This window comes from Strigops habroptila, chromosome 3 (assembly GCF_004027225.2).
Source record: "Strigops habroptila isolate Jane chromosome 3, bStrHab1.2.pri, whole genome shotgun sequence".
Taxonomy (NCBI): domain Eukaryota; kingdom Metazoa; phylum Chordata; class Aves; order Psittaciformes; family Psittacidae; genus Strigops; species Strigops habroptila.
This window is the reverse complement of record NC_044279.2, coordinates 37,587,616-37,611,885: the sequence shown is the minus strand read 5'-3', so window position 1 is coordinate 37,611,885 and position 24,270 is coordinate 37,587,616. Positions and strand designations below refer to the sequence as shown.

Sequence of the window (24,270 nt, the reverse complement as noted above, 5' to 3'; positions counted from 1 at the left end):
GGGTTAATGAAAAGGCAGCTAAATTTGGGAAACCTCTATTTGATTCTTACACACACTTCTTGTGCAACTCAGCAAATCACTACGCTTCTTACGTGACTTAATTTCTTCTCTGTGAATTTGTTCCCTGTGAACCAGTCCTGCACTACACCTTCCCTTTTATAAGTTAGGGCAGATGGAAGAGGAAAGTTTTACCTGGATCCAGAACCATAAGACTTGGACTCAATTCCATGAAGGCAGTCCTGAAGAGAGCTGATAAGTACTTTACAGCGATCATCCGCAGATACTTTGGACTGTTTAATTAAAGAAATTGCAGTTACCAAGGTCTCTATAGCACTTCCATAGTCCCCTGAAAATGACAGAAGATCACAATCATATGATGCAAATTAAGCCAAAGAATTTTAACTGTAATAGTGTTACCATTTTGAGTCTCTTCAACAGCCATCCAGATAATTTACTGTAGAACCAAATATCAGAATACTGTCCAGATCAGTACTCAGAAGGCATTCTCAGAAACTAACTGGATTCTGGTACAAAATCAGTCATAGCTTGTACCTAGATTCAGCTTCCTATTAGGAAAGTGTGGCTTCAGGGCTGCCAGTTTCCTAACAGAGAAACCATGAACTCTTTCCAGTTGGGTAGCAAACACATTAATGAAGTTTTACTAACCAGCACTGGCATCTGATACAGCTCTTGAAATGGCACTGCTTGAGATTGCCCTATTTCTATTCATGATTTCTTCAAATTCTGCTTCACTTAGAGGTGTCCTTGCAGCGTCCATTTCTCTGCAAGCAATAAAATTAGTATTTTAAAGGTTAAAAAAAAACTTTACAAGATATCATTGCAGTTTTAACAATCCAAGTTTGCAACTTCAAGCAAAGTGACAAACAGAAAAGAAAGCAGGATCTGGGTTTGGTTTTGATTTTTGTTAAGGACCATGTTACAGTATAACATCCTGAAAGCTAAAAAAAAAAATAAAACCAAAATAAAATAAAAAAGGTAAACAATTAAGACATTGCTGTATGAACAGACTTATTCTTGTTCATTCCATCTATTCTGAAGATTCAGCAGCACTTAATATTGTGCTTTACAAATATTTATAATTTTCATAAAATCCTTGAAGGTATGAAAGTAGATATCCCAATTGAATGGATGTGGAAATACACGTACATAGGCAATGCAACTTTGAGCAATATTAGAGATCATTTTTATAACAATACTGGAATTAGAACTATATGATCCTGTTTCCCAGATCTTAACTAAGACCAGAATGCTGAAACTTATGAAAAGCAAACGTAGTCTGTCATCTTTAAAACACTCAATTTTCTCAATGATACTTCAACATTTTACAACTTATTTTTGGGGTTTATTTCTGGTCAAGTTCAAGGTGCTCCAATTTGATCTCCAAACCGGTCACAGTAAGGAGGAAACAATAAAGCAGAATCCTTGTGCTCATTACACTTTTTTACTTTAATCATTAGCTACCTGTATAGGGTTTCCAAAGTAACAGAAGTTAACCTCTACAAAAATTTTCCCAAAAGTTTTGCAGTGTCCTATTAGCCAGTCTGGGTATCACATAGAAAATTTGGAGACGTGTTAGAAACAAATGGTGAGACTGGTAAACTGGCCCACTGCTTGGTATTTCTAGAACAGTGTTAGTCCTTCTGGTAGAGAGAAAATGCAGAATAATAAGCAATGCTATCCTCTTAATTGCAAGAAGTGGAACAAGATCCTATAGCCAGTTTAGCATAAGAGGAAATGTCTAAAAATTCATACCTCCCTGAGTTTTGAGTATTATTTTTCGTGTGCCTCCCATAGAATGGAATATGTAATTTTTCTCTTATGGACATGTTATTTCCAGTGAAACGCCTATGATATATAATTAATGACAATTTAAATAGTTATGGATTATAGTTTTAACATTATTAATGAAAAATACTGGACAGCAAATTATACTGTCCTATTCCCACTCCTTCCCTCCCCAGACATTCTATAAACTGCAGACAACCTCGATTTCTGTCCATCAAAAAACAATCAACACCATATTTTTTTTTTAATCAGGCAATTAAGCCAAATGCTTGATTTTCTATCGCTTGTTTGAACATAGTATGTACAGATGCATGGGGGTTTTAAAACTTTGTGATAAAAGAAGAATCAAAACAAAGCGTCTTTGCAGAAAACATTTTAAGCAAGAGAAGTCTCTCATGCTAGCAGTAAAATCACACCTAAAACCCAAACGTAACTTTGCAAAAAGTGTCTTTCTTACAATTTATCCCAAAATTTTCCGTGACAAATACAAATATGGTGAAAAATCAAGAAACAACAGCAAGACAGAGATGCTTAAAAGCGCAGATGAAAAAGATGTTTCAAACAAGATGTGAAAAACTTGACAAGTCAAGTCAAGAGAGAGTCAAGAACTCCGTCCCAGACAGGATTAACCATAGGAAAAGCCACTGCTACAAACACAGCAGGACTGCACCAAATAAGCAGAAGCGTCTTGACAGGAAAGGAAGATAAAAGCCTTGCCGTAAATTCACACCTGGATTTTGAGACAAAGACTAACTTTGAATTGAACCCCAAAGAAAAAAAGAGGCAAGCAGAGATGCTGAAAGATGAAGATGGTATGAGCTTGGTATGGCGCTGTACTCGACATATGCACATAATCAAAAAGGAGAACTTCAGACCATTCTAAAAAGACAGCCTGCAAAGCACTGATGATAAAGGTGTGAGTCAGAAATTTAGGTTAAGACAGAAGCACAGCCAGAAGCTGCTGCATAAGAAGCAATATAAGTTTACATGTAGAACACATGGAATGACGACACTGCCAAATAGAACAGTGAAAACAGTTCACAGCTGAAAAGTGAAAGCGATTACTATGTTGCATTTCAAGATCTTCTTACTACTACAAATGTGCTTGAGAGATATTTCAGTGAAAAGGGGCAAATGAGAAGACTGGTTGGATCTTTTCCAGCCCCATTTTTCATTATTTCTAATATTTTCATTAAAAGGGAAAATCAAGTGCTTCCTACAAGAGGAGTAAAATCTGCTACCAAGCACATTACACCAAAAGCACTCACCTTCCAGGTGGCCCATAGTCACCTCTGTCATATGGTGGAGGTCGGCCATATGGATCTGTTGGAGGTGGGCCACGGCTGTCTGAAGTAGGTATGCCGCTATTGGCAGGTGGGGGGAAGAAAGCTGGATTCACATGTGGTGCAGGTGGTGGAGCACCTGGAGGTGGCCCAGGGAGATGTGGAGGAGGAGCAAGAGTCAGGGGTGGCCCAAGAGGGCCAGGTGGACGAGGGGGAAACGGACCCGGAGGTGGAGGTGGACCCTGCTGAGGTGGTGGCGGACCTGGTGGTGGCCCGTAGCCTGGAACTGGTGGTGGAGGGCCTGGAGGAAGTGGCCCAAGTGGAGGCTGACCAAAAGGCTGTCCTGGAAACAGAACTGGTGGTGGCGGACGGTCACCACGATTAGGAGGTCCAGCTAATGGAGGTGGGAGGACCTGACCAGGAGGTGGAGGGCCTGGTGGGCCTGGTGGGCCAGGAGGACCTAGAGGTGGACGAGGGGGAGTTTGTCCAGCTAAAATAAAAGAAAAAAAAAAATAAATAGAAAAATAAAATAGAGTTAATAAATATAAACAAAGACTTAGCAAAATAATTAAAGTTCTGGCCCTTTTTTTTATTCTTAAACAACAAAACACCAGGAACAACCTCACTAAACAATCTGCAACTCACACAAGACGTGCACAGCCCCACTTTGGGTCCAGTAGCTTAGAAAACTTTTAACAGTTGCTTGACTGTCAATATCTGAAGAGAACAACATTAACCTGAAAAATGACAACTCACCCCCCCAATCACATAATCACCTGCTATTGTTAGCAACACCCCCAAAATCTTACGAAAAGGAGAAAACATTGCATCCTTACTTACGGCTGCAGCTAGTCTTTTATATGGGGCACAAGATACAACGTATATTAAAAATTTGGGAAAAGCCATATTGCAGAAGGTAAGGTAAATGCAGTATCCAAACCTACTTTCAGGTCCTCACTAGTGGCTTTTCAATTGTTAGTAAACAACCTACTACTGAATGACATTTATTAAAAAATACTTAAGCTGAAATAAGAACTTCACTGCAACACAAGCCTGACTGTTCTGCCACATCAGATACCTGACTAAACATGAACACCTCCTCTCCAAATTCGCGGTACTCAAAGTGCTAACAAACCTGTCACTGGGCATGAAGCAAAGCTGAATTTCTGATGGTGTGCAAACTTGTAACGCAGTAAGGAAGAGTTACTTTACACTCTGCAACAGAGGCATTCTCACCCCATATAGCAAATCTGAACTACACTGCACTAAAGGCAAGTCTACTTGCCAACAGGATTGATCTGTCTTTTTTCATACTTTAAAAGTATATACATTGACAGATTATAAAGACTGTTTCTAGAAAATGTTATTATATTGCTATCAAATTTTGGAAATACAGGTCTTGTTTGAATATCAACAAAGAAATATTGTCAAATCCTACAGTCCAGCTGTGACCACTGATTACAGCACGCTACTGAATTGTCTCGATTTTTATAATTTCCCAAGTAAGTATGCCACACTAACACAAGAAAACACAAATGAAATAAACTCTACATATGAATTATTTTACCTGGGAAAGGTGGTGGGGGCCCTCCTGGCCCTGCTGGTCCAGGGAATCTGTCTCCACCTGGAATGGCACCTGGAAAACGGCCTCGCCCTCTGTTACTAGGTGGAAATGCTGCACGTGAGCTTCCGCCTGGGGGACCAGCTTTACCTTCCCCAGACATCTGGCCAGACTGTGTGGCTGCAATGGAAAGGCAAAAGTGTAATTACATAAATCAAAATAGGCGAAAGCTTTTCAACACCTGACCTAATGTTTTATGCAATGATAAAGCATGACCTTAGGAGCACCGACTTCTTCCTTGGTACCCAAACTCAAAGCATTTGGGGAGGAGTAAGTGCTTTCCTAAAATATGGCAGTGATCCACTATGCCCCATACTAATGGAATGGCATCTGGGGAGACTGTCAGTACTTCCTCTAATACAGCCCAAGGCCACAAACAATTAGGGCTGGGAACCACAAGACAAGGTGCTGGAGGAAAGCACAACACAGAATCCCTTTTCTCCATTCTGTCATAAGCACAGCTTGTCCAGACAGCAGAATTCAGTCCAGTTTGTCTACAAATGTTGAATTTCTAAATGCTTTTGTGACTTTTTTCTTCTTTTTTTTCAATTACATCCACAAGAAATTGAGGAAGCTTCTCCAACTATAAGAGCTTCACAAAGCTGCAATCTTCCGTCAGGGACTGCTATCTCTTGCCAAATCAGCAGCTCTTCAGTGTATTAAGTGTTTTGGTTTGGGTTTTTGTTTGATTGTGGGGGTTGTTTGGGTTATTTGGGTTTTTTTATTCACTTTTATTTAAGAGGAACATTTTTAAGCAAAGATGCAACCTCATTCACCTGGACTGTAAGCACTTTATAGCTATTTTAAACTGTAGAAATTATCACAAGCTGAGAGAAGAATTGCCATACTACTATTGGAATAAACTGTTTTTTCAAGACAGCACATAAGAAAGGCTTACTTTTCCTTGACTGCATTTCAAACTGACTCAGAAATTGTTTATTACATGGAGTTACAACAGGATTCTGCCCATGCAATTCTCTTTTAGGCAACAAATCCATCAACTTTTTGGAGGATGCTTCCGATCCCACACCCACAAGGGCAAACCTGAAAGGCAGGGGGAGGGAAAATAAAGTTACACCACAGTTCTTCCCATTTCCTGGATATCCTGATGCCTCATGGAAAAGGTTACACGCAAGCAAAAGAATACTTGAAAACGAGATACAGAAACTGTCCCGTAGGTCATAGTCCAGTTTTCAGAACAGATAAAATAACTCATTCTAGGACATAAGAACCATCAAAAGTACAAAATGCATCAAACAAATACATCACAACAAAGGCAGCTTTTTGGCAGAGTATCACTATATATGAATTCATATGACCAAGTTATTATTAAGCATTTACTGTGTTCTCATTACTAGTAAGGAGAGGGAAAGGCACATTCATGCAAAGACTAGGTTGCTGGTGAAAAATGGGCTTAAGCACTCACTTTCAACAGTTAATGGAAAATAAAGATGTAAAGAAAGATTTAACAATGGCAGTTGGGGGAAGTATCACCTCACCACCACACTAACTGAAATCTAGGAATAGTCTTAATGAAGACAGCCAAAAAGACGCAACTCACAAAATGAGACACAATGCCACCATAAAAATTTATACCTGACATTTAAGTCCTGAGTATGAAACAATATACCCATTCACTGCTGCACATCCATAAAGATTATCAGTTCACATACTGACAGTTACGAAAACTGAAAACTCTTTCCCCCTTTCTACCCTCCCAAACTTCAGGCCATTTGCAGAAAAACCAGACAATGAGTTCTTACCCTTTAGACTGGCCATTAGCACGATTTTCAAAAAATTTTATCTCCAAAATATCGTTTACCCCCAGTGAGTGAACTGCTTCGGTCAGGTCTTCATCTGTTGTCCACTGAAAAAGATTTTTAATATTCAGTTATAAAAGCTTATCTAAAACACCAGGAAAAGGGCAGCTAAGTTTTCCATGGATTCTTTTGGGGATGTGAAGTTGGACAAGAGGAATACTTTATTCAGGCTGTCAAAATTTTCTGACTTTCGGCAAGCAGTCATTTGTACTTTACAATTCTCAGAAAATTAACCTGAAAGACATATACGCTTGCCCATATGCTATATTGGATCACCCCCTCCACATATTACACCAGTTACAGTATGCCCCCAAAAAAAGGATTTGGATTTGAGTAGCTTTTTTGAGAACATAAGGCTTAAACTGGACCATTCCAATAACTTACTTTTTCCACACCCAATCCATTTTTCCTCTCCCATTCCATTATTTCCACACAAACGTCAATTTTAAACACCATATTAACCAGGTGCTCTTTATGACAGCTTTGACTAGCAAGAATTCAATGAACTACACATTATGTGCACAAAACCAGCAGGATTTACAGACAAAAGAAGGGAAACTAGACAAAAACTATGCTTAGAAACAACTGCTTCCACTTAACGAAACTTACTTGCTGGAATTTCCTATTAATGCCTATGTAACATTCAATGATTTCACTCATCCAAAGATACACAAAGACGCTAACACTTATGATTTTCTTCCTACTTCTGCAACTCCATCACTTCTTTAAATTTCATATGGGAAGTGCGAAGTAGGCTTTAAAGATTCTGAACTACTTATCTCCCTCAAACCAAGGCTTCCTTTAAAAATTCAACAAATTAACTTACTTTAGAGCTTAACGCAAAGAAAGCACACAACAGCAACACTAAAGTAGATAAATGCACTTTGTGGCTAACTTCATTTGCGAAGCCAAATAATGAATAATAGCACAAATTACTGAACACTGGCCCACCTGCTTTAGAAATCATGACACTTGACTTCGTGAGTTCAGCAAACTCATGTGCATTTTACAGATTCCACTCGTATTTCAGAATGGTACAACTGTTAAGTCAATGGCTCCTTTACTTACCTATTAGTTCCTGAAATTAAGATTCTGCAATAATTAACAAAAAAACCCCAAACACCTCAACATCCATAAACCACTCTTTTTCAAGTTTAGCACCAGTAAGAAATTAATCAGAAGGGAAAAAACCCTGAATGAGAATTTTGCAAGCGTGGATCTGGAAGAACCAGACATCAACTCCCGTTAATTCAGCTACTGACCAGCTCTTGCACTTTGTTTAACTGCAATTGAGTTTAAAATACTCTAATGCTAACAAAAGTAAGTGTCTTAAGGGCAACTGCTGTTCAATGAGTTATCCCACATCTACAACTCCTAGGAGAAATAAGCCTCAAAGCAAATACCTGAAAACAGTTTTGTTGCAAGAGTCACTGCCTGGCAAAACCAGAAGTGGAAGGTGGCCCTGGAAAAATGTGGAAAGTAATTTTAAGAAAATCCCAGAGAACCTTCCAGCTCCTTTTTAAACTAAAAACTGCAGCAAGAGTTTACTGTAATTTGGGTTTGTTCAGTAGCCTTCAAGTATCTGCAGGCATAAGGTATTTCACAGTTTAAGCTTGTTCTCTTCCATTCAGTTTTCTGAAAACCTTAAGAAGATAGTAGTACAAATAACCCTTCATAACACTTAAAACATGAGAGGAAACTTTAAAGTTTATATTTACTGAAGGGTTCCTTGATTTTTTGAGGCATCGAGACAGCTCCAGTCAGACTCACTGCGTTTCAGGGGGTTTTGTGGTGTTTTTTCTTTTACCTGCCTGCTTTTCTGTACTCTCAGTATTGCATATAAAACAATTTAAAAAATATTTACAAAGAATTATGTCAATAATTTTAAAATTCCTGGCTATACCTAAATAGTAATAAGCTACTTACCCAAGTAAGGTTTCCAATGTACAAGGCAATTCTCTTTCCAGTATATGTATAGACAACATTCGGTGCAGCTCCTTTACCTACATCATCCCCAACAGATGGTGGGAGAGAATCCATGTAATCACGATCTTCTGGGGCATCTCCATTATTTGCAGATGGAGAAATTACATCATCATATAAATCAATTTGATCATGGCCACCATATTCAGCTTCCTAAAACACAAAAAGACACCTTGATTATATTTAACATTAAACCTCTTAAAACATACTTGAAATCAAATGCTGTGATAACTGCCATGTTCCACAGACATGGTAAGTCTGATCCAATGCCTACATAACATCCCTGCTGAAAAGCTAATCCCTGGTTTCATTCACATTAAAGTATATAAAATTCTCACAATTTCTATTATATTCTAAACTGATGGGGAAAAAACCCAAAACCACCAAAACCCAAAAAGTACTTCTGGCCACTGTTTTGCATTACAGTACTTCAGCCCTTGTAATATAAACAGAAATCCATTATTCTTGGACTAAAACCAGAACACAGCACTGCACCAGCTACTAGGAAGAAAATTAACTCTATCCCAGCCAAAACCAAGACGATATCTGTCCCTCTTTCTATGTCATTTGTGTCATGCCCAGGCCCCACACTTTCCAATACATCTCACTTAACCACCATCACCATTCCTATCTTTTGGTAGGTACACACAAATATCATTCCCCTAGTCAATGGGGCGTCCCTATAAAACGTCTGTTGCATTCATTTAGTCTACGACTTTGGGGTCCATGAGAGCAGACTTTAAGGACATGAAAGATGGTGTGCGGTGATGTACGGTTGCATGCGGAAGCCAGTTCTGGTTCTACCACCACTGCACACATCCGGTATCACAGTTAATTCTTTATTAATCTGGGTGATTTTTACTGTAATACCCTTGGTATGACATACAGCCATCACAGAAATGGTGATATACAGTGCTATTAACATCATCCATACATGATATATAGCAATTAACATAATGCAACTTAATTCACTGGCTATTCTCACCCAAAATCAAATCTGCTTGAGGCAGACATTGGACTTCCCATTCTCCCACGTTACTCATAAAGTGCACCCAGGTCCCTGAGCAAAAGCAATGCCACAGGTGGATTTGCCTTTGCCTAGCATATTCTATATTTGTGCTACAGGAATTCTATCCCCTTCTACATTACGTGAAAGTTTTAAATGGGCCAGACCAGACCAACTGGCAGATCCTCTAGCATTGACTAACCAGGTGGCTTTTGCTAAATGTGTATCCCAGTGTTTGAAGGTCCCACCACCCATTGCTCTCAGAGTAGTTTTTAACAGTCCTTTGTACCATTCTTTTTTCCAAAGGCTGGTGCATGATAGGGGATGTAATATACCCACTCAATGCCATGCTCTTTGGCCCAAATCAATGAGGTTGTTTCTGATATAAGTCCCATTGTCTGACTCAATTCTCTCTGGGGTACCATGTAACCCTAAGACTTGTTTCTGAAGGCCCAGGATAGTGTTCCGAGCAGTGGCGTGGGGCACAGCGTATGTTTCCAGCCAGCCGGTGGTTGCTTCCACCATGGTAAGCACATAGCGCTTGCCCTGGCGGGTTGGTGGGAGTGTGATATAGTCAATCTGCCAGGCCTCCCCATACTTGTACTTCAGCCATCGTCCTCCATACCAGAGAGGCTTTAACCGCTTGGCTTGCTTAATTGCAGCACGTTTCACATTCGCGAATAACCTGGGCAATAGTGTCCATCGTTAAGTCCACCCCTCGATCACGAGCCCATCTATATGTTGCATCTCTGCCTTGATGGCCTGAGGTGTCATGGGCCCATTGGGCTAAAAATAATTCACCCTTATGTTGCCAATCCAAGTCCATCTGAGCCACTTCAATCTTAGCAGCTTTATTCACTTGCTGGTTGTTCTGGTGTTCCTCAGTGGCCCGACTCTTGGGTACATGAGCATCTACGTGGCGTAACTTCACCACCAGGTTCTGCACCCGGGCAGTGATATCTTGCCACAGTGCAGCAGCCCAGATGGGTTTACTTCTGCGTTGCCAGTTGCTCTGCTTCCATTGCTGCAAGCACCCCCACAGGGCATTTGCCACCATCCATGAGTCAGTATAAAGTACTGGCCATTTTTCTCGTTCAGCAATGTCCAAGGCCAGCTGGATGGCTTTCACCTCTGCAAACTGACTTAACTTGCCTCCTTCAGTAGCTTCTGTGCCTTGTTGAGAACTCCAAACAGCTGCCTTCCATCTCCAATGTTTTCCTACAGTAGAGCAGGACCCATCAGTAAACAGGGCACATTGCTTCTGACTTTCTGACATTTTATTATATGGTGGGGCTTCTTCGGCACGCATCACCTCCTCCTCCGGTGGCATTCCAAAATCTCTGCCCTCTGGCCAGTCCATGATCACTTCCACGATTCCTGAACAACTGGGATTTCCCATTTGAGCTTGTTGTGTGATCAGTGTGACCCACTTACTTCACGTAGCACCGGCTGCATGATGTGTAGAGGAGACCCTGCCTTTGAACATCCAGCCCAGCACAGGCAACCGGGGTGCCAGGAGGAGCTGCGCTTCAGTTCCGATCACTTCTGAGGCAGCTCGAACCCCTTCATACGCTGCCAATATCTCTTTTTCAGTGGGAGTACAGCTGGCCTCGGATCCTCTGTATCCCTGACTCCAAAAGCCGAGGAGTTGACCTCGAGTCTCCCCTGGAACTTTCTGCCAGAGGCTCCAGGTAGGACCATTCTCCCTGGCTGTGGCGTAGAGCACATTCTTCACATCTGGCCCGGTTCGGACTGGTCCGAAAAGGGCTACTGCATGAACTATCTTTTGTTTAATTTGTTTAAAAGCTTGTTGCTGCTCAGGGCCCCATTTGACATCCTTCTTCCAGGTCACTTGACAAAAAGGGCTTACAATAAAACTGTACTTTGGAATGTGCATTCTCTATGGGGCTATTAAAGGGTGAGCAGATCCCACCAACCACTCCATGGCTCTCCAGCTGACAAATCAGCTTATGAATGGGAATCATGGAGTCTCTGTTGGTGTGATATTGCCACCGGTGCACTGTTGTGGTATCAGTCATCACATGCTGTTCTGCAATCCTCAGCAACCCCCCAACAGAAGGGTCCTCTGAGAGACTAGGCAAGGTGGACAATCGCTTATTTAGCTCCATCTCCAAGGCAGCTATACTGAAAGCCCACCAGTACCCTTTTATGTCCTCAGAATACCCTCTATGCCACGGATGCACAGAGCCCCTGAGCCAGTCACAATGGGATGCTTTTCCCACTCTTTCCCAGTCAGGCTGATTTTGGTCTCCAATACATTCAGCTGTTGGGACCCCAACACACTGTACAAATTTCCACCACACAGGTTGCATGCACTGGACTTCATCTGGATTGATGGGTGACTGTGCATTGTTCAGGTCATAATAAATCATCTCTAGCACAGCTAATTCCCATAGGTACCAGATACCTCTCTCAATGGTGGCCCACTTGCCTGAGTGATATATAACATCTTCCTTTCCTTCACACTTGACAGGAGTCACTTCCAGAGTCTGAGGACTTGTGTCTCTTTTCCAATCACCTTATCAATGCCCCTTCCCTAGAAAGTGATCCCAACTGCTTGGCTTCCCTACCCTCTACCTCCAGGCTACTAGCCCCATTATCTCAGCATCAGAGCAGCCAGGTGATAATGTGCTCACCTGGACAACAGCCAAAATCTTTTCACCTATCTCACAGATCACCCCAGTGATAGGGATCAAGAGCTTACCTCTTGTTCTGCCTCTTCCTCCTATTCTTGTGATGGCCCTGCTTTGTCCTCTTTTACTAAACAAGCTACCTTTCACGTTCATTTCCTCTCATGTATAAGGGCGATTCGGATATACTGGCACAGATCAGTCCTCTGGTTCAACTGCATCACCCATTACAGGGGTCTGAGTAGCTGCAGTGCCTGTCATGGGGGTTGAAGTAGCCCCAGTGCTTGTCACAGGGATTGGAGTAGCCCCAAATAGTTGCTTAACCCTAAACAAGACCTGAACCACATTCACGGCTCCTAACAGTAGGACCATTCTGGTTTCAACACCCCAAGGACATTCAACATTTTCAGAATTCTCAAATGCTGTTGTAATCAGCCTGGAGAAGAAGGGGAAGATGTTTCCTAATAGGTTGGCTTTCCAAGGAGAAAAGTTTACAGGTGTCATTATTAACAGTTTCCAACAGATGGCTTCTGAAGTACAGAGGTAATGGCAGTGCTGAGTACAAATACCAGTTTAGTTTCACAACCAGCAATTCTATCATATTGCAAGCCAGTGTTCCAAAGTACAACAAAATGATAACCTTAGCCCAGCCCCCAGGGGTGATACACAGCAAAACAGGGAACATACTGCAAGTAAGGTGCTACAGAACACAACTCTGAGAACCAGCACAACAACTTTGAGAGCGAATAAGTCAACATTGTGACCAGCAACTATTAAACCAATACAGTGAATGCTTGTAACAAATTGTTTTAACAGCTCTGATCACATCTGTCATTATCTCAACTCTTCGTTGCCCCATGCTGCGCACCAAGAAGGACTCTCGTGGTTTATTCCTGGCAAGCAACTGGCTACCATGCAGCCACATGCTCACTCTCCTCACCCTGATGGGATTGGGAGGAGAACTGGGAAAAGATAAAACCTTTGGGCTGAGATAAGAATAGTTTAATAATTGACATAAAACATAGTAATAACAATGATAATAATTGAAAGGAAGATAAAAAAAGAGAGAGGAATAAAACCCAAGAAAGACAAGTGATGAACAATATAACTGCTCACCAACCGCTGACTAATGCCCAGCCCTTCCCTGAGCAGTGATCAGTCCCTTCTGGTAACTCCCCCCAGTTTCTATACTGGGCATGACGTGCTGTGCTATGGAATACCCCTTTGGCTAGTTTGGGTCAGGTGTCCTGTCTCTGCTTCCTCTGGATTCTTGTGCCCTTCCTCACTGTCAGAGCACGAGAGACTGAAAAGTCCTTTATCAGAGTAAGTGCTACTCCGCAACATCTAAAACATTGGTGTTATGAGCACTGTTCTCAGACTAAAGCCAAAACACAGCACTGCACTAGTTACTGGGAAGAAATTAACTATGCCAGCCAAAAGCAGGACAGCAAGCAATATGCAAAATGAGAGCCTAACACCTGCTCTCAAGCAAATTTTTTTCCACCAAAACATTTGGTAGTGAACAGACCATGCTTGTAGAGGAGCCGTAATGACAAACATAACATTCTACCTTTCAGATTTCTACTGCATTCCTAACTTGATTTTTATCTCCTCATTCACACAGGGGCAGGCAAGGGCAGATTTCTATTTTGTTTCATTGAATTTAATAAACCCAAGGGTTTGTGTTTATTAATCATTTACTTATTCATGGGCTCCAGGGGGACTATTCTACAGCATCATAGCTGCCTCTGGAACATTTTAGTTCAGAAAAACAGCCTGAGGTTTTGGAGTAAATCACTCCCTTCTCCCTTGTACAGGTTACAGCACAGTTCTGGCCAAGCAAACTGGATTGCTTTCAGAGGAAATAGAAATGACAGTTTCTTTCCAGAAGCTGTGCTTCCTCGTGTGCATCCTACCTGCTAAATGGAAACAGACAGCACAAGATCAATCAGTGGGCCTTCAGACAGCTTTGAATCACAGCTGTGGTTGTGATTTAAATTTGTGGTAGTGAATTCGGTCCAAAAGGCCAGACTAAATTTAATGCAAACAGCGTGTTAGGTAGATGGAGGAGCCTGAGCCCCGACTGCCTCAATTTGCTGATGTGCTACTACCAAGCCATATTACTTTTATTGCAGACACAGCTGTAGTGTCATCACAATTTAGAGGACAAAACATGCTGACTGTAAACAATAATAATCTCCTTCACAAAACATACAAAACCTTTTTTAAAAACACAACATAACCTTAATCAGTGGGGTCAATTTCAAATATAAATGGACCTGAGTGTTGTATATTTGCATTAAAGAACCATTTTTAAAACAGACTTCTTTTGATATTTGCCATTTTTCATCTTATTTACTGTCACTCATATTCAATGGTGCTCAATTCCACAATGGGATGCTGCTACCCTTTTTTACTATCCTAGCAACCACCTGTAATAGAACAGCTCAATCTGTGTGAGAGAGAAGCACTATCTAAATGCCTGCTGACAGGAAGGCAATAACTCCTCAGTGAACAATAGTGGTCTGACAAAGGTTAGGAGAGTCTAACAGTGTTTAAGTTAACCTTCAGCTTTTATATTTACTTTTATAGGTTGCTTTGTGACATGGAAAATCTGGATTTCGAAAGCCTGCAGAGGATTCCTGGGCTCTTCCACCCTGATCCAGGACAGCAACCACCTCAACAGGCTCTGATATCAGGGATATTTCAGCACCCACTGTCTTGTGAATCTGTACCTAGAAACCCACACAAGCATCTGAGATAGAATAGTTCACGGTACCAGATATGGTGACTAGAGAGAATCAAATTGGATTCCATAAAAAAACAGGCTGCAAAGCTAGCAATCCTGGTCGAAAACCTAATATAGCCACAACCATCATCAGATGATCAGCTTTCTTAAATATTGAAAACATTACCCCTGCTACTCATAGAGAGAGAGTATCACTAAAGTAAACAAAAGAAAACAATAGATAAGCTAAGTTTTGGAATTGCCAATCAAGCAGATTTGATCCTCAGTAAACTGTACTGTACCAATACATTGTAAACCTCAACAGAAAGTACCTCTCTCAAGTTTATCATCATTAAATTAAATAAGGGTTTCTTGTTTTCACCTCATCTGTCCAGTTCCCTGTCTCAGTTTGATTCCTCCTACCATCGCATCTAATGAAAGTAGGCTCAAGTAACTGCCTGGGACAGGCCTAAACATGACATCTTGCAAGAAGATTAAGGATGATATCACAAGACAACTAAGGAAACACTCTGCTAAACGTGCAGTAATTCTAGTCATCTGTGTGTATGGGTGACGACTTCAGGAAGGCAGAATTTATAGTCTTGGTAGACAGATCCAAACAGGCAGACATTAGTCTTTCAGCAGACGTACACTAACCCACCTCCCTGCGAAGGCTGAGGTCAGCCTTGCCAAAATACTGGAGCAGGCAGCAGTCCACAGCTCTGCAGCACTTCCCTAGTGGCAAGAAACTCCTCTGAACCATATCAAGTTTCTATCACACTGGCTTTCTGGTCACCGTCAAAGGAGGAAAGAATTATGGGGCAGCACAGTCTGCATACAATTTTTGGCGGGCATAAAGTGCCTGACAGCATCAGTGACTTAATTTAAATCAAAAATGACACAACAGAAAACCCAGTGTTGCTCCCCATAATCTCCTCTTACATTGTGCTTCTTTGGTAACTGACTGAATTCCAGTCTGGCTACAAGTCTGTCAACAAGGTGTGTGGTTAGACGATTAAGAATGATGAGTCAGCAAGTGTAGATGGAAGAGAGGAGGTGCCTCGATGGCTGTTACACAAGATCCAACAACCCTTTTCTCTTTCATATGTGTACCATGGAAATTTACCTAAACACACTCTTCTTTCCTAGTTTTAGAAGAGTAAGAAAAAGAATACAAGAAGTGTTACTTCTCTGGTTCTCACTATTTTGACAAATGCTTTGCCTGTACCACAAATTGGTTTTGACCTCTTTCAACTTCCTCAGTTAAGAGAAAATCATCAAGCATGAGGAGACCTTATTTCTGCTCAATTATAGTCATTCACAGGCTCGCAGATAAACATGCTAAAAACCAAAGTTAGCATCATTATTCTGGCCCCCAGCAATGCATTTCCAGAGCACATGTTTTAACTAGAACACCGCCTGAAATACTAGATCATTTGCTCTGGAAAATCAAGACTGAAATTCCACATTCTGTGCTACTAAGTGTGACTGACTGAATAAAAAGGGTACTTAAAAGATACGTCCTCAAAGATTCATGTCAGACTAGCTGTTACACTTGCAGTTACTCAGCCCTTCTTCAGTATTTTGTGTCTTAATTACTGTTTGCAGTGGTTTGCAACATTCAAATATAAACGCAATAAAAACAGGGAACACCACAGTCATGTCCAGAAGGGACAAATTGAAAGTATTATGTATTTTTGGAACTTAGCAGCCATGCTCCTCTGAGTTGCAGAGAGCTGGTCACTCCCTTCAAAAACGCTGTTTTGGAAATAGTTTTCCCCCAGCACCAAAATTTCTTTTAACTGTTCATACACCTGAGACCTGCTTTTTCTGCACAGCTCTGTTCAATGCAAGAGTTAAACACTAAATTAACACCTTCAAAAGGCATTAAAATCCAGTGATGTAAATAAAAATTTGTATTTTTTTAATTAAAAAAATACTACATTTTTTTTTCTGGGGGGGAAAAGAAAAAGCACTCAAGTAGTAAAAAAGCCAATTACCCACCTTCTCCCTTAGCAATTTTTTCATCCAAGTTACAACGTTTGTGCTTGAAATTCTAAATACAAGTTAGCATCCTCACTTTAAAAAAAAAAATTTGCAGGTCCTGAAAAATAACAAGTTGAAGAGATAAGCAAAATCTTCCTGGTCTTGATCAGCTGTCTGAGCACACAAACTGGAACCTTAACAGAACAGCAGTTGTTGATGTTTCTAAAATAGCACCACTGCCTGTGGCAGAACCATCCACCACAGTGGACAAGTCTGTTAGACCACAAGATTCACGTTTACTCTACAGACCTACATGTCACACCTCTACAACTGGCACACACTCCTTGTCAAATAGAGTAACTGAAAATTCACAAGTAGTCAAAAGTATAAATTAAATGTAGGTAATAGTGCTGTTTGCATTAGAACAAAGCTAAGAGACAGCAGATGAGATGGTCTCGAGTTTCCTTTGTAGTTTGATATTTGCAAACATACAAAGGTTATCTCTTCCCCTTACCCCTTCGAGCAGGCCAACAGAACTGACCACATACATACGTAATAAGGCATTGCACATACATTTTATAGTACCTGCAGGTCTGCCAGCTTATGGTTTTTACAACCAAGACATCTCTGCCCTTACGAGTAGAAATGTATTATACCACGATGCGTCCATCCCCTCTCATAAGGCACCAGGCACCCGTCTTCCTGATATAAAGGCTTCTTTTAATAGCCTGGCTTCCGTGGCTATTAAATGCTAGCTTTTACTATTTATTACACAAAAATAAAAATATTTTCCTCTCTGTGTTATAGACAAGAAAGTTAAGAGAGTAACTAACATGTTTCTAAGGTTCTGTTGCCACAGAGGTTCCAGATAATTAGCCTCTCAGCTGCTTGCTTATCTAGATCATTTTTATTATTCAGTCACCAAAATACAAACTTAAAACTCTTTCATTTTCTAATTTTGTTAGCATTTAAATATCAACAGAACACTACAGGCATGTTTAGACATATCCACAATGCAACTATGCAAGTATACTTGTTACGTTATAACAGAGGCAAGCACTTTCCCCACAGCATTAAAATAAGAGATCCTAAAATTGTTTTGTATCCTCAGCTTGGTCAGAAGGATTTTTATATGTATATTAATACGTATAATATGTCCAGGGTTGGTGTGGGGTTTAAAAAAAAAAAAAAACCAACAAAAAAACCCCCAAAAAACCAAACAAACCCCACCAAACAAAAAAACATACCATCAAACAACTGATCGGAGCATCAGAGAGAATGGACAATGCACAGTCACACCTTCATGACTGCAGGAAAGCAACCCCAGTTTGCTGGCGAAAGTTGCAGGCAACATTGAGTCAGACCCAAGGTGGCTTCATGCACTCACCACCTCAGTACCATGCACTGATAGTTTAGGTTTTGTGTACAAAACATCCCCTAATATTTGCTAAAGTGCCCCTTACTGCTGTCTTCCGCCATCAAAAGAATGCCAGCCTCTGCCATTTCTATGCAGATAATACAGTTCTCATGTGCAGCACAGATCTCTTTCCTGAAGAGAAGATGCGTAACACATAGGGAGATGCTCAAGGTGAAATATGCCATGCAATACCTATTTCTTACAGGTAACAAGCAATGTATGCAGAAAGTATTAGACTGATGAGACTCCGATGAGTCTTCAAATACATATTAAAGACCACTGCATGTGGAAACCAGCTCAGAACAACAAAATGGAAAATGACTCAACCGAGTTTTTGGGAGGGAGCAGGGAGAGGAAAGCACAATTTAAAAAAATAAACACAACTGGTAAGAGCCAAATTGAGCAAAGCTATAAGCCCCAGGACAAAAAATATGATTATGACTAACAATAACTTAATGAAAGAGTGAGACGCAACGCTGACAGACACAGTTTGGATGTGCTCTAGATGGAATAGGAAAAATGCATTTTCATTAAAAAGATCCGACTTCGAGTCAGTCAGCTCACTGCAACCAACACTAAATACAACCCAAGACAGTTCTCAGCTTTCATCCATCTTAGCCAGCTTGTAAAACCATGGCTCTGTGGTCTTATTTCACCCTTATAACCTGTGGTTCATTTAGCACTAATCAAGCAGAACATCCCTCCCTTCTTTCTCCTGGAAAAAAGCATTAACACAATCCCAGAAGGGCCTCAAGGATGAGTACCTTGAGGCCCAGAACAAGACAGAACAACCAAGGAAAGCTCGTCCAGTCACAAGTCCTAAATGACCCATTTACTACAGATGCAAACAAAAGTTTCATCCCTGCTTGGGTATAAATACAGTTATATTGTACCCAGAAGAACTACAAAAATACACAGTGTATTTTTTAGTCCCTGCTATTGGCCAAACTAGTGAAAGGTTCCTATAGTTCAACTTGAAAGAATATGTTAAGCCAAATACTGTGGCGTAGCATAACACAATCAAAATAATACTTATTGCTTTACATAAGGCAATTTTTCCCTTACAAATACGGTGTTCCATAAAATGTCCGTTACATAAACAAATTAATAATGCAAATCGCTTTCTCCCTACAGCATTTCCTCAACTGTCATCTTCTCCCAACCACAGATAGGCAGAACCATTCCCCATCTTATCAGTTTAAACTGTCAGCTTCAAATTCAGAAACAGTAATTCACGAATAGAAGCTTCTAGAGGACCCATCACAATGATGTTAGAATTAGAGGTAGTAAGTAATACTGTAGACAGTAACAACTAGTCTTCATTCATACTTGACAGAAGAGAACGGGAAAATACAAGAGCTGTCAACTGTTCCCAGTAAAACTTTCTATTTAAAATAATATACTTCAACTGTGCAGGTCCTGAGATAACGTTAAAGTTAAAAAGAAAAAAAAAAAAAAAGAAAAAAGAGGAGGGAAAAAATGAAAAGAAAAAAGAGGAGAAAAAAAAGAAAAAGAAGAAAAAAGAAAAGTGAGAGAGACACAAAACCTCACCAACTTGGAAAAAACAAAAAGCAAATTTTTTTTGGAGGGGGAAAATGCAAACAAAGCACAGAGCCAAGCTGAGGGAAAGGGGCACTAGCCTCTTTCTGCTTTTCTACCCTGTATTTTACAAGGTTCACAAACTGAGAAAGCAAACTGCAGATACGCAGCACCAGTAGGACAGCAACTGGGGTGAATACAGTGAAAAAGAGATAACTGGTCTCCTGACTGCTGGAATATGCTAAACCAAATTATCACAAGACTTCATCTATACCATCATCCCTACTTCCAGCATGGCTATAGGGAGTACCAGTTTTAACCATAACCTGAGCAGACCAGGACCACGCGAGTGAAACGCATCATCCCATCACTTTTGTTCTGGTAGTACCTGCCTGCACTGCCCTTACAGCACAGAACAACCCTATTCTGAGGGCTTCTACACACATGAATTTACACAAACGCTACCAGATTCCAATAGGTTTGTTTTTCTGTTTGGGTTTTTTTTTTTCCCCCTGAAAAACTTCGTTTGTTATCAGTGCTTTACCTGGAACTGATTAAAACAAAACCAAGTTATTAAAGAAACTGAAGAGATGTACTTTTATGCTAAACAGTATTTGTCCTAAGGTTCACTCCTATTAAATTTAGTCTTTCAACTGTAAGGGAGACACCTTTAACTGCAGACAAACTAAGAACACATCAGTCCTCTCCAACATCTGCTTCTCCGGTATGGCATTCTTTTATAGTATACCTTTATGAGATTACTAATCTTTTGAATTACTTAATCGATAAATATCTAAAGGATTAACGTTTCCTGAGATAGTTATAAGTTGCTATCCAAGTTAACTGTGACTTCCATAACCTATTCCCTGTTTTCCAGTCCTCTGAGAGGTAGGCAGGCATACAGCATCACACAGCAAGACCAGTAAATGCGTGGAAAGTGCAGTTGTTCTGAGTTTTTTATGTTCTAGGGCAGGAACAAATGCAATCTGGGGCAACACAACCTGGAAGAAGTGCAGGAGTCACAAACGGGACAGATGGCACACAAAACCGATATGAACATTAGGTTTCGGTAGGAAAGCTGGCACACGGCTTTTGGGAAAAGATGAGGGGTAAAAGAGAACTAGGAAAGCAGAATATTTGGTAATCCAGGGAAGTTCTGTTTATTTCACCCATACTTCCTCATAAAAATACAAGCCCGTCCTCTAAAGAAGGCTGCGTGACTTTTTTAAAGACTAGGAGAGAATAAAAGGGAAAAAAAGAAACTAAAACCAGGAAACGGGCAGTGAGTTTCCCCGTGTCTGCGGGATAAAGCTGCACTAGTTCTGCCTCCCCCGCAAAGAGCGGCCCGAAGAAACCGCTCCCGCTCGCGCTTTTTTATTCATCTGCGAACAATGGCAGTGCTTCCCCTCCGCCGCCGGGAAGGAGCTGCTCTCCCCACCCCACCCGGGAGGGTCCCGCTCCTCCGCGGCCTCCTCCGACCCGGCCGGGAGAGGGATGTAAGAGCCGCTCCTGCGCGGGCACTTGAGAAGGGAGGGAAGAAAGGACGGCGGGGAGAAAAAAAAGGGAGGAAGGTGGGGAAGGCGCTTGCTCCCGGCGCACCGCGGCCTCCCTCGCCCTGCCCGCCGCAGCCTCCCCTCAGCGGCGCTCCCCGACAAGCGGGGGCCCCGATAGCGCCCGCAGGCCGGGCCTGAGGCGCGGCTGCCCCCACCCCGCCCCGTCCCGCGCAGATCCGCGCACCGGCGGCGGCGGCGGGAAAGCCCGGCGGCGGAGCCGCGCCGAACAATGGCGGCGGCAGCGACCGGGCCGCCGCGCTGAGGGCCCTGCAGCGGCGCGGCGGCGAAAGCGGGGCGAGGGAAGGAAAAGGAAGGGAGGGAGGGCCGGGCCGCACCGCGCCCGCCGGCCGCGCGTACTGGTTGAATTCCTCGCCCACATCGGCGTAGATGTCGATGTGGTCCACGCCGTCCGCCATGATCCCGCCCGGCCGCGCCTCGGGCCGCCGCCAGCCGCGCCCGGCTGCCGAGCCGCCACCGGGAGGCACGGAGGGAGGGAGGGCGGCGGGAGGGAGGGAGCGAGGGGCGGGCGCGAGCCGTCACTTCCGCGCGGGGAGGGCTGCTTCCGGCACCGCGGCGGCCCGGGGCGGGGGGCGGTGGGTTGGCTCCGCCCCCGGCGGGGGCCGGCCGCGGGCGTAGGGCCCGGTAGCCCGCCCTGCCCGTTCCGCTCTCGGGGGCACGGGGCCGCTTCCCGCCGCCCGCCGCCGCCGCGCGCGTGCCCGTCGCTGCGTGGCCGTGCTGGGCCGCGGGCTCGCGGCGCCTCAGCGCGCGCGTGTCCGGCAGTGCGCGGCCCCGGCGGCGGTCGGCGCTCCGCTGTCCCGTCCGACCGCGGGCCATCGGGCTCACGCGTGCTCTGCTGGGAGGCTTCCGCCTGTGCCTCGCTGCCTCGGCGCCGTGCAGGGTGCTCCGGCGGAGAAGAGCGCGTTGGTTGCTTCGTAGTAAAGGGCTTCTGTAGAGTGAAGCAGAGGGACACGTCCTCAGAACAGGGCTGCGTGCACTGCGCGCAAGAGCGCAGCATAGTGCCCAGCAAGAATGTGAAGAATCATAGAATCGCAGAATGGTTTGGGTTGGAAGGGACTTTAAAAATCATCTAGTTCCAACCCCCTGCCATGGGCAGGGACACCTTCCACCAGACCAGGTTGCTCCAAGCCCCATCCAACCTGGCCTTGAGCACTGCCAGGGATTGGGCAGCCACAGCTGCTCTGGGCAACCTGTGCCAGTGTCTCACCACCGCGCGAGGCACACACTGTTCTGTGTTTAGTCAGGCTCCAAAATACTCTGCTGTTACAGAGCTCAGTTTTAACATCACGAGGTGAACACAGTTAGTGTCAAATCAAGATATTTGGGTTTTTTACATGGAATCATGGAATACCAGGCTAGAAGGGACCTCAAGGATACACTGGTCCAACCTAGACTAGATGTCACAGCATGCTGTCTGGCCAAATATTAACAGTGTCCAGTGCTGGGGAATCCACCACTTCCCTGGGGGAGATTATTCCAGTGGGGTGATGGTTCTCATTGTGAAAAAGTGTCCTCCTGCGTCAGTCGGAATCTCCCCAGGAGTGCTTTATCATGTGACCTCCCTTGTAAAAAGGGAGTCTCCATCTTCTTTGTAGCCACCCTTTAAATACTGGAAACACGGTGATAAGGTCTCCCCTGAGCCTTCTCTTCTCAAGGCTGAACCAAACCCAGCTCTCTCAGCCTTTCCACGCGGCAGGCTTCCCAGTCCTTTGATCATCTTGTGGCTCTTCTCTGGACCCTCTCCAGCCTGTCCACATGTTTTTGTATAGCAGGACCAAAACTGACTGCAGTATTCCAGGTGTGGCCTGACAAGCGCTGAGTAGAGTGGGACAGTGAATTTGTCTCTGCTGGCGATGCCCTTGTTGATGTAGCCCAGCATCCTGCTGGCTTTCTTTGCCGCAGCAGGGTTTTAATGCATTCAGAATGTTAGAGTTGCAAAGACAGCTTCAAATTATTTTTGATGAATGTGCCTATTATCCGGATCCGTGTTTAAGCTCCAGGTGATTTGGAAAAAACAGCAACTCCTGGAGGCATACTGCACAATGTACATAATGTCTACATCAGAGATTATGTTCAGCATTGTACTTATGTTGCACATCCAAAATAAAACTGCTTTTTTCCTTTACCATGAGCTGACAATGAGAGCTTGTGTTTTTCAGACTGAATTAAAATAATGTAAAAGCATCAGTGCAAGGAATAAAAATGCTAGTGTTATTTTTAGCTGACTCAAATTTCTTTTCCATGTCTGGGAGTACTTCCCAGTTCCCTAGATCAGCATTCATATCCCAAACTGTCCTGAGTGCACATTCGGTCCAGGGCTTGGGACCTGTCTGTCTTGTTGCATCTGCATTGTAGTCTCTATTGGAAGGAAAGGTGAATGGTCTAGAAAAGAACTGAAAAATCAGAGACCCAAACAAGGGATACACTGTGGAGCATTCTGCCGACAGTCCAGATATACCTCAGGCATGCAGATGCTTAGGCATTATTCCTGGAGTTCTTATCCAGCTTGTGGCACATTAATTTATCAGATGCAGATCTCTTGTGTTATTCCTGGGTGTTAAGAATTCCGAAGACAGAAACCCTGTAATTGAGTTTGTTTTCAACTCTGTATCAGAGTGTCCTGGTTAGAGGAACTAGCACATCCCTTATCCTTTGGAAAAGTTCAGAGGATCACCTGAAAAAAAACAGCCGAAATTTAGAGATGATAGAACAAAAAGCCTTAATTGAACTTTTATTGTTGGTTACAATTACACTATATCTGATCACAGGTTAAAGAACAAGTTCGCATCTATAAATGTACAGAATGATCCATCGGTTTTGCAAGGAAGATTCACTTTTCCTCTGGATTTCCCACAGTCC

The 24,270-nt window shown here is 42.8% G+C and overlaps 1 protein-coding gene across 8 annotated transcripts in view; it reads right to left on the bottom strand.

The window, feature by feature from the left end:
- The window catches only part of CPSF6 (cleavage and polyadenylation specific factor 6), a 31,300-nt gene extending 9,396 nt beyond the window's left edge, over positions 1-21,904 (bottom strand). For 4 of the 8 annotated variants that reach the window (XM_030479659.1, XM_030479658.1, XM_032919815.1 and 1 more), the window contains exons 1-9: positions 21,752-21,904; positions 8,457-8,668; positions 6,474-6,577; positions 5,609-5,754; positions 4,657-4,830; positions 3,075-3,579; positions 1,774-1,866; positions 667-782; positions 193-346 (exon numbers count right to left, since the gene is read on the bottom strand). In XM_030479659.1, the coding sequence (XP_030335519.1) occupies positions 193-346; positions 667-782; positions 1,774-1,866; positions 3,075-3,579; positions 4,657-4,830; positions 5,609-5,754; positions 6,474-6,577; positions 8,457-8,668; positions 21,752-21,809 (1,562 nt within the window). In that variant the 5' untranslated portion in view covers positions 21,810-21,904. The remainder of the gene's footprint in view (positions 1-192; positions 347-666; positions 783-1,773; positions 1,867-3,074; positions 3,580-4,656; positions 4,831-5,608; positions 5,755-6,473; positions 6,578-8,456; positions 8,669-21,751) is intronic. The other 4 variants (XM_030479664.1, XM_030479663.1, XM_030479666.1 and 1 more) reach the window with 1 other exon arrangement.
- Positions 21,905-24,270: the final 2,366 nt, after the last annotated feature.